At 38.8% G+C, this 11,523-nt stretch overlaps 1 protein-coding gene across 6 annotated transcripts in view; it reads left to right on the top strand.

The window, feature by feature from the left end:
* The window catches only part of LOC144436074 (uncharacterized), a 201,940-nt gene that overhangs the window by 78,665 nt on the left and 111,752 nt on the right, over nt 1–11,523 (top strand). For all 6 annotated transcript variants that reach the window (XM_078124743.1, XM_078124744.1, XM_078124746.1 and 3 more), the window contains 2 exons: nt 5,090–5,200; nt 11,019–11,203. In XM_078124743.1, the coding sequence (XP_077980869.1) occupies nt 5,090–5,200; nt 11,019–11,203 (296 nt within the window). The remainder of the gene's footprint in view (nt 1–5,089; nt 5,201–11,018; nt 11,204–11,523) is intronic.

Below are 11,523 nucleotides of genomic sequence, written 5' to 3'. Positions count from 1 at the left end.
AGGCCCCCCAAAAAATTCTTTCTGGTCAGCGCCCATCACTTAAGTACCCCCCTTCCCGCATTAATTTTTCTTCCGTAAGCAATTCAGTCTGCAGATGAAAGGGAAAACACAAAAGTAACTCTCCCTACATTAATTGTCACCAGTGAAGACAACTGCAAAACTAAGCATGAAATAGCCTATGATATCTGCCCCATATACACACTTGCTGTAAAGTACTAAATAAAAAGAACAGTAACTGTAATGATAAGTAGATTGATAAATATTTGTTGAGAACGTAAAAAAAGTAGTCGCGTTGTCGCACCACTTTAGACAACATTTCCTGACGAGAAACTATTTTTTCCTTTTTAGTGGCCTACCAAAATATGCCAATAACTTATTAAAACTAAAAGCTACATCAATAATATTTTCTGGACAAGTGCACTTTGGTATCGCAAATGTATGTACCAAGTTATAATGAATTTGAAGCTTGTATTCTTGAGATATAGAGTAATTACCGAAAACCATTAATTACATAAATTGCTTATTAATATTCTTGGAATGTTTACAAAAACCTAATCAGTTCTTGTCACTACCCTACAGAACACATGCAATAAATTTCGTTTGAATTGAACCAGTCGTCTTTAAGAAAATGGTGATAAAGTCGCACCACTTTAGACAACATTTCCTGACCAGAAACTATTTTTTTTCTTTTTTGTTGCCTATCGAAAATATGTCAATAACTTATAAAAACTAAAAGCTACATTAGTAATTTTTTCAGGACAGGTGCGCTTTGGTATCGCAAATGTATGTATAAAGTCGGCATGATGATTTAATTTACCACCGTAATTCACATAATTTTCTGGAACATTCCTCTCCTCTTTTCAACCAGTTAACAATTCTCGACTTGTTTAAGTTACACAAGTATTTAGTAGGTGTTTTTGTTTACGACTTAATACACAATAATTTACCACACTCTATAACCCATTATTGCACGCTGTTGAATTATGAATACGAATACATGACAGAAGGTTCAGGGCAATTTATGTATTCCTCCAGTGAAGACATCAGTTGGACAAAAATCAATATCATATACAGGTGCAACTACATGGAATGACATCAAATTGTTGTCCTTCGGGGGCAATTGTTCAGGGGGAATTGTCCGGGGGGCAGTTGTGCTGTTACCATAAAATTGACACCCTAGTTAACTGGAGATGGATGCCCTTATAAAAATGACACCATAATTAACTGGAAGTGGATGCCTTTATACAAATGACACCCTAGTTAACTGGAGATCGATGTCCTTATAAAAAATGACACCCTAGTTAACTGGAGATTGATGTCCTTATAAAAATGACACCCTAGTTAACTAGAGATGGATGCCCTTATAAAAATGACACCCTAGTTAACTGGAGATGGATGCCCTTATAAAAATAACACCATAGTTAACTGGAGATTGATGTCCTTATAAAAATGACACCCTAGTTAACTGGAGATGGATGCCTTTTTATAAAAATAACACCATAGTTAACTGGAGATATAAATTGACGTCTTCTCTGTGATATGTTTGTAAATGATTCAACTCCTTAACCTGTGTGCCTTGTCACATGTGGGTGATATGGAGTAGTCGTTAATTGTTTAATAGACAACAACCTATCGACTTCCTGCATTAAGTCTGAGATAAACTGAGTACCTAGATCGGACAATATTTCTTCGGGTATACCTAACCTGGTGTACATAGATACTAGTGCTTCTGCAACTACCTCAGTTTGAATTCGTTTCAGAGCGACTGCCTCTGGATAACGTGTTGCATAGTCTACTAGGGTTAATATATAACGGTTACCTCTGTCAGTTACTGGATGTAAAGGTCCAACTAAATCTACAGCTACTCGCTTAAATGGTGTATCGATTAATGGCATGCTACCTAAGGGTACTTTGCTAACTTTACCTTTCGGACTAGTCTTTTGACAGATATCACAAGACCGACAGTATCGCATTACGTCATCATCAATTCCTGGCCAATAGAATTGAGTAAGAATCTTATCACGTGTTTTCTTTGACCCCAAGTGACCTCCCACTATCGACTCGTGAGCCAATCTTAACACATTCTGACGAAACTTTAATGGTACAACTAGCTGAGTGAACACCCGACCATGGTCTATATTAGGGGACTGAAATTCCCGATAAATTAAACCTTTCCTACTGACAAACTTTGCCACATTACGACGACCAGAGTGAACCTCTTTACCACTAGCAATATACTCACGTACTCGTTTTAATGTTTCGTCTTTCTGCTGCTCCAACTGCAACCCTTGTGCAGTCACTGGCTCAGTTTCTGTTCCAATATCAGGGACAACTAACTTACGAACTGGCCTGTTTTCTGCAGCTACCTGCGCTCTAGTTTGAACGGCTTGTATCACAGTTTCGGGACTAGCCTCCCCCTTTGTTTCACCACTGACCTTACAATCAACAACCTCACCACTAGGAGAAATACTCACTTCTCCATCCCCTTGGCTTAGCTTGCTCACTTCATGACAATGCCAGGCAGGATCAGGATCATCAGGTTGTCTAACTCCACTAAAGTTTCCTAAGATTAGATCATATAATGGGGTTTCCATACACAAAGCTTCTACTACTCCCGAGTAGAAAGGAGTGTCCACTGTAACCTTGGCAACTGGCGCCCTTCTACATGTCCTATCCATCATGATAAATGTACGCACCTCGCCTGTCATCTGACTATTGTCAACTAGTCCCTTTCTAACTACTACTGCATTACAGCCACTGTCTCGCAAGACTTTAGATTTCTGACCATTTACCAGACCAAAAACTACTGGCATATCCTGTTCTATTTGCCTAGACATTGCCGTCATACTCATAACTGGCAATTCATGACCACATTTTAATTCAACAGTGTCACGACCCTGCAAACAGAAACAGTTATCCTCCCCACACTTTACATGGGTAACCTGAGCACAGAAGCCTACTTTACCAACTTTGACATTCGACTGTTTATCTGAGACTGACCTTTGACCCGACTTTTCCGTACCTATCATATTTTGCCTACAATTCGCCTTGATATGACCGACTTTCCCACACCGATAACACCGTAAAGGGCCTGGTTGTCGACCACCTGTATTGTCCTTATTCTGCCTACGTGTTGTATAGTTACCGCTACTGGTCTTACCCACTGACTGCCCTTTGGACTCGTACTGCTTTCTTGCTTCCCTATACCTATCTGCTAAACAAGCCATGTCTTGAATAGATTCAGGTGCACGTTCATTTAAGAACAGAGCTAACTCTCCATCGCAGGTATTTAGAAATTGCTCCCTCAACAACAAATCCTTAACGTTATTATACTTTCCATCAACTTTACCCATTGTTAGCCATCTATCAAGGTAGTGTTCCAATCTAACAGCATATTGACTAGCGGTCTCACTAGACTCCTGCAGACAACTACGAAATTTAACTCGAAATCCCTCCTCATTTAATTGGTATCGTTTTAACAAAGCATCCTTCAACTTATCATAATCAACCGCTTCATGGGGGACCATACCCGAGTAAACTGTCAAGGCCTTTCCCTTTAACAAGGCACTTAAAGTGGTTGCCCACGTTTCTTTTGGCCACTGTTGACCCCCTGCAAATCTTTCAAACCTACACAAGTATGCATCCATATCGTCTATCCCCTCATCAAATGCAGGTAATTTAGGTGCACTAGCCTTAACCTCAGGACGAGCTACTCCTTTTCCACCACCTTCTGTTCTTAACTTTTCCATTCTAAGTTCATGCTCCCTCTGCTCACGTGCTCCTTGCAATATCGCTTTCTCATGCTCTCGTTCTCGTTCGAGCCCTTTCTCTTTCTCTCTCTCTTCACGTGCAATCTGTCTTTCATCCCTGACTTTAGCCTGCTGTTCATTAACAAATTTGACTAAATTGGCTCCTTCCAAACCTAACTGCTCTTTACCCCAAGCTGTCAACTCTTTCAAATCCATACTGACTATTTAACGGACAGCACGCGTTGCGTTCCTTTCCCTTTTGTTTCCACACAATGTGGCCAAACAACAGTTCCCTAAATTTAGAATGAAGTAACGATACTACTTTTGAGTAAGTATCCCACTTCTGACACCAAATGTCAAGATAACCGAGTGGGTTTTGTGGCGTAATTGCAGTCTAGAGGGTGGGGAACCAACCGTTTCTAAGGAAAAGAATGCACGCATACACACAGGGTCACAGGTTTCACTTAAAGTACTTTGTTATGTTAACGCAAGTCAAAAAATAATGTTACAACACTCAGTAAGACTAAAGAATTAAATAAGTTCTAGTACATTGCATGTAACATGAGTTAAAGGTTAAGTTAAAGGTTGGTGGTGGCAACTTAATTAAAGTCACAACTAAGAGTTCAGGTTGTCTCCCGACACGTGCACGTCCGCGTTGTTCGCGTGAATTACTTACAAGTTCGGTGCTATCGAATTACTTTCGTCGAGCGAATCCGAAGCAGTCACACACTGTTGTTTGGGTTGCCGTTAGCGTTTCAGCATGCCAGCCCGTAGCAGGATTCCATGAAGTTCTATGGTGCACAGTTAGTGTACACTTTCAGGGTCCATACAGCAACAACAACCAGCAAAGCTCCAACCACGATGATGTTCGGTCGTCAGCCGTCGAAGCAGAAGTGATCCGTTCCACGAGGACGGGTTCTCAGACCTTTGTATAGTGCCCTATCTACCACCAACCACCTGTACTCTAATATGCTAATAGCCACCAACCATCCTATTAAATCTACATAAACGGGATATCGACCGACTAAGAGTCAGTCTAGTATACTTTACAAAATTCACCTTGTGACAGAGAGCCTAGTTGGATAGAGGTTTGCATGTCAAGAATTTGATCAAATTGTGTTTACATAGGCTGATATATCTACTCTCCAGAAAGTTGAGGACATATGAAGGATGGTTGTGTAGTTATAAGTGTGTGCCAGGGGTAATAATTGGAAAGTTCTTTCAGCATGATGGAAAAGTGATGTATAATAAGTGTGTTATTTTATAACATAATGTAATAAATTATTGTTATTAAGGATTTGATAATCAATAGTGTATATGTATTTTGTATTCACATGTAGATGGGTGGTGCTGAGTTGTTCTATAGAATTGTTGACTGGAATAATGCCCCAAGGGAAGGTTCTCTACCAGTCTCTGCTGGTTATGCACAACATTATACAGTTGCACCAATGGTAAGTGAACAAGAAAAGATTTCTGAGAGGCATGGTGTAGTAGCTGTAACCTCATTGTCAACAAAAATTGACAATCTCTGTTCTGCTTATTTCCTATCTGCTTCTTATAAGTTTTTATAGTAGTTTACCAGTGGGGGCACATGGAACTCAGAATCAGTTAGGGACCGGTCAGTTTCTTCAGCCGGGGGGGGGGGGGGACCTGGATTTGTAGGGGGTCACCCTGTTTTTGAAATTGGCAGTAGGGGGGTCATACTATTTTGAGTAAATTGTAAATGGGGGGGGGGGGGTCATTGTGTTTTAAATTGTGATGGAAGAAAAAAATCCTTTCTACAATGGCATATAGCCTCCTATGAAATGTGGTACATGTAAATATTTGTTCTTGTCCCTGTTTCTTACATGAATTCTTTAATATTACTTATTAGTTCAAACATAACTATACATATACATATACATGTATTACCTAGCTACCACACTAGTTACAGAACATGTCATGTAAATGCTTAGCTGGTTCGCAATCATTGCTTCACTTAGAAGGTTTCGTTAAATGGTAATCTTCATAGATAGTTTATAAAAGAAGTTAATCTAAATTGTTCTACTCATCAGTATGAACTTGTCAGAAGGGATTAATATACTTTCTATTTTGGACACTACATGTTATTGACACTACAAATCACCACATCTCATTAGATTCCACGTTCTTTTATACACTATGTATGACCACCTAAAGTTCTCTGACATACCGGTGACTGTACTATACATGCAATATTAATGCCTCATTACCAATGTTATAGACCCATATTTATGTGACATGGGAAACTCATTCAAAACGTACATGTACGCTCGCTTTTTGAAGCTTGGAAATGTTACCTCAAAGGCTATGAATAACTAAACATTGCCTTAATAGAAGCAAAGAATCTGCCAGGGGGCAACACCCCAAGGACTCCCTCACCCCCAGAGGTAACTCATGCATTCAACCAACAATCAGATGCACCAAAAACCTTTTTACTGCCATAATAGTATTAAAGTTTTCTTAAATATTTTCACCCTATTCTAATTTGAGATGATATTGTCTTTTCAAGATGTGAAATATTTGCCAAGATAGTCTAAAATTTCCTACAACTCCAAATCTCTCCTACCAATGATACTACCATTAGATGTGCTGACCTTTACTACATGTATATAATGATGTCATTTAACTTTTAAGGACATAATTCAACCCTATGTAAGTTATAAAGAATAGTTTCTGATACTTGATGGTGCTGTCTTGTAAAACAATATGGATTGAGTTATTGCATGGATAAAGTTATTCAAAGGGTTTGAATAGCCTAAATATTGGCTTTAAGAGTAAAAATCTTCCAGGGCTTCTAGAGGGAGACTCCCTCAGACCCCACATGAGGTGGACATATCCCAGTCTCAAGCTCTTCCCATCTTACTTACTGTCCTGATGCTATCAAAGTATATTTCAAAAGTAATTCTTGGTGCAATCATGCATTTAAAATTTAGAAAGGTGGCTAATTTACATAACTTTTCATGTAACTTACATAATATCTATTTTAGCATACGTAATTAATTATCATATGTAAGGCCAGAAAAAATAGAAAAAGCTGGTCAATGGGCAACCTAACCCATCACATTGGGTAGGTAGGTCGATTTCATTTTTTCATAATGCTTGACAAGGATAAAACAAACCATATATAATGATAGCAAAATATTTCAGGTCGAGTTTAGATAGAAGTTATTCAGTCATCTTGATACTATCCTCTTGCGATTTGTCTGCATAGCTACAGTTAGGAAATGTACACAATTTACGGTTAAACAAATGGTGTACCTCCTCTCACCCTCTCTTCTCAACAAATGTTAAGCCCTGCCAAATGAAACTCAAGCATTATTGTAGCCAACCCTTCTGTCACCTGCACTACAGTGGAAATCTAAAATTACATGGTACAATGATGCATTAAAATGTCCAAAGCCATAACTCAGACATCCTTGAAAAGATCTCATTCAAATTTGGTATTAGGACAGTGTTCTATGACATACATGTGCGTATTCATTGTTGTCATGATACAATCCAATATGGCTGCCTGGCAGCCATTTTGTTTGCAAATTTTCCATATCCAAAGCCATAACTCAGACATGCTTGAACAGATCTCTTTTAAAGATGGTATTACGACAGTGTTCTATAACATACATGTGCAAATCTATTTTCGTCATGATACGATCCAATATGCTAGGCAGCCATTTTCTTTGCGAATTTTCCCTGTCCAAAGCCATAACTCAGACATGCTTGAACAGATCTCATTCAAAATTGGTATTAGGACAGTGTTCTATGACATGTACATGTGCATATACATTATTGTTGTGATACGATCCAATATGGCTGCCTGGCAGCCATTTTGTTTGCGAATTTTCCATGTCCAAAGCCATAACTCAGACATGCTTGAATGGATCTAATTCAAAGTTGGTATTAACACAGTGTTCTATGACATACATGTGCATATCCATTTTTGTCATAAACAATCCAATATGGCTGCGTGGCAGCCATTTTGTTTGCGAATTTTCCATGTCCAAAGCCATAACTCAGACATGCTTGAACAGATCTCATTCAAAGTTAGTATTAGGACAGTGTTCTATGACATACATGTGCATATTCATCGTTGTTGTGATACGATCCAATATGGCTGCCTGGCAGCCATTTTGTTTGCAAATTTTCCATGTCCAAAGCCATAACTCAGACACACTTGAACAGATCTCTTTTAAAGTTAGCATTAGGACAGTGTTCTATGACAAACAAGTGTATATCCATTTTCATCATGATACAATCCAATATGGCTGCCAAGTAGCCATTTGTTTGCGAATTTTCCCTGTCCAAAGCCATAACTCAGACATGCTTAAACAGATCTCATTCAAAGTTGGTATTAGGACAGTGTTCTATGACATACATGTGCATATCCATTTTCGTCGTGATACGATCCAATATGGCTGCCTGGCAGCCATTTTGTTTGTGAATTTTCCATGTCCAAAGCCATAACTGAGACATGCTTGAACAGATCTCATTCAAAGTTGGTATTAGCACAGTGTTCTATGACATACATGTGCATATTCATTGTTGTCGTGATACGATCCAATATGGCTGCCGAGCAGCCATTTTGTTTGTGAATTTTCTATGTTCAAAGCCACAACTCAAACATGCTTGAACAGATCTCATTCAAAGTTGGTATTAGGACAGTGTTGTATGATATGCATGACATTGTGCATATCCATTTTTGTCGTGATACAATCCGGTATGGCTGCCTGGCAGCCATTTTGTTGGTGCTGTTTTGATGTCCAAAACCATATAACTCAGACATACTTGGACAGGTCCCCCCCACCATTTGTTGTTGAATGGTTTATTCCATCACGTCATCTTAAAGAGTAGGCACAACATGAGTAGGCATGTTCTATGTCCAACAAGCCATTGAGAATGACATAGTCCCCGCTATGATTGGGTTTTAAGGAATTAACACTACTCTGATCACGCAACAACACTTGTGAACCTAAATCAAACAGACTTAGATATGTTGTGTCTGCTTGTTGGACATGGAACATGCCTACAACAATAAAGGATGTGTCGGGTATGGGGGATTGTATCACGATGAAAATGGATATGCACATGTATGTCATAGAACACTGTCCTAATACCAACTTTGAACGAGATCTGTTCAAGCATGTCTGAGTTATGGCTTTGGACATGGTAAATTCACAAACAAAATGACTGCTAGGCGGCCATATTGGATTGTATCACAACAACAATGAATATGCACATGTATGTCATAGAACACTGTCCTAATACCAACTTTGAATGAGATCTGTTCAAGCATGTCTGAGTTATGGCTTTGGACATGGAAAGTTCACAAACAAAATGGCTGCTAGGCGGCCATATTGGATCGTATCATGACAACAATGAATATGCACATGTATGTCATAGAACACTGTCCTAATACCAACTTTGAATGAGATCTGTTCAAGCATGTCTGAGTTATGGCTTTGGACATGAAAATTCACAAACAAAATGGCTGCTAGGCGGCCATATTGGATTGTATCATGAAACAAATTGACGTGCATATGTATGCCATTGTATATTGCCCCTGTACCAAGTTTGAAAAAAATCGGTCCAGGCATCTCCAAGAAACGGCTGCAGACGGACACACAGACGCACGGACGCACGGACAGATGGAACCCAATCTATAAGTCCCCGTCCCGGACTTCGTCCGGCGGGGACTAACAAGCAGACACAACGTATTTAAGTATGTTGGATTTAGGTTCACAAGTGTTGTTTGGTGATCAGAATAGTGATATCAAGAAAATGAGAACATAAACTGCCAGTTCCCAATCATAGTGGGGGCTATGTCTTTCTCAATGACTTGTTTATTCATGTGTGTGTTTGTTTGTTTGTTTTCGTAAACACAACTAACTGAGCCTGAGTTCCCTGTGGTTAGTGGAGCCTTACAGACATTCTTTGGTGGTGCTGCTGACAAGAGATTACTAACCGATAGTGACAAGAAATACATTGCATTTCACTTGGTATGCACTGACAGGCATATTTAGTAGACTAGTGTTATTTCAATGTAGACATCTGTGTCATCAAATTGGTCAGCAGAAAAAAGTTGCATGTTCTTTTTGTTATTTGATTGTCAGAAAAAGGTTGTCTGTAGTATTAATTGTTCTGATATAAATGTGGTGTACTTTTACACGTTTGATACATTTTGTATATGTTATCAAAAAACTTATGAAAACTTGTTTATTCCACTATAACAGTGTCTTAGTATCAAAGTGTATAGATTTTCTTATTTCAAGATAACAGTTCTTGGTACCTGTTTTTAGCACATTTCAACTGATAATATAGGAATGGCAAAGTGTGTGTGTGTGTGTGTGTGTGTGTGTGTGTGTGTGTGTGTGTGTGAACAACTTTAGTCAAAAACCATTGGACCAATTGCCAGGATATTTGGTGGGTATATTACCTTGGGTGTCTAGTTTGGAAATTGTTCAAATTAAAATGATCTTACCACCGCTGTGTGATTTGGGTAAAAAATGTGAGTTTTGGTCAAAAAACTTAAACTCCAAAACTACGAGGCAGATTTGTGTGAAATTTGGTGGGAACATTCTTAGGGATGTTAAATTAGGAAATGATCAAAACATGATTATTCCAAAAGTGATATGCAAATAAGGGCTAAAGATGTGTCTTTTTGGTCAAAAATCTTTAATTCCAAAACTACTCAGCAGATTGGGCTTGAATATAATGGGGATGCATCTGGGGGTGTATAGATGAAGAAATATTACGCATGCAATGATTTCATCAGTGATATGCAAATTAGGTGTAAAAATGTGAATTTTGGTCAAAAAACATATCTTAAAGGGTATTTGGTCAATGAGACTGAAACGTAGTGACATCTTTCTAGAAGTGTTATTCTGCAGATTTTCTTCAAAATATTTTTACATAATTGGCCTTAGCAACCATGACCACGCCCTTAGCAACAACCAAATATCAGTACATTTTGGTCAAAAAACAACATAATCTGGTAGGCAAGTGAGTAAACATTCAAAAAAAATATGCAATTACCCCTATTAACCATGACCACGCCCATAGCAACAGCCAAAAGGTGGTGTATTTTACAAAGATAGCAACAGGGGTTGTTAGACAAGTGAAAAAACATTCTAAACATGCAAATATGCCTAGCAACAAGACCACGCCCATTTTTTTACTTTGTATATCAAAACAGTAAAAGATTCAATTTGACATTTTGCCCATCTTTTCCTATCTTTTAAATATTTTCTTTTCCAGCCATATGGAACGGGACATGCAGGCGGACTGTACCAAGGTGGAGGAGGGTACATGGGAGGGGGTGCACCTTTTGGAGGAGGAGGAGGCCCAGCCCAGGCATATTCTGGGGGTGGCCAGGTTAGTCCCTATGGAGGGGCAGCATTCATGGGTGGGGGTATCCCACCACCACCCTCACCACCACCCAGGTGAGAGGAAACATATACGTAATATTGTAATGTAACTGAACAAATTTCTGTTGTTCTTCATGTTTGCTCTGACCATGCAAAGGTTACTCGAAGGTCTTTAAGGTCATTCACCACATTTTATCTGAATGTTGAGATGATAAAATTGTTCCTATGTACATGTATATCTGGTCTATGTGACTGTAATAATAGGGGTGGTATGACTGTTCAGCTGACTTGTTTATATTTGAATATTTATCACTATAAGTCAGGTCAAAGGTCAACATTTTACCTTGTCAAATTTCAACATGTTACCAGGAATATATTTTAAACATTGTGATTCC

This window comes from Glandiceps talaboti, chromosome 6, assembly GCF_964340395.1.
Source record: "Glandiceps talaboti chromosome 6, keGlaTala1.1, whole genome shotgun sequence".
NCBI classification, from domain to species: domain Eukaryota; kingdom Metazoa; phylum Hemichordata; class Enteropneusta; family Spengelidae; genus Glandiceps; species Glandiceps talaboti.
This window is presented reverse-complemented; position numbering and strand designations above follow the sequence as displayed.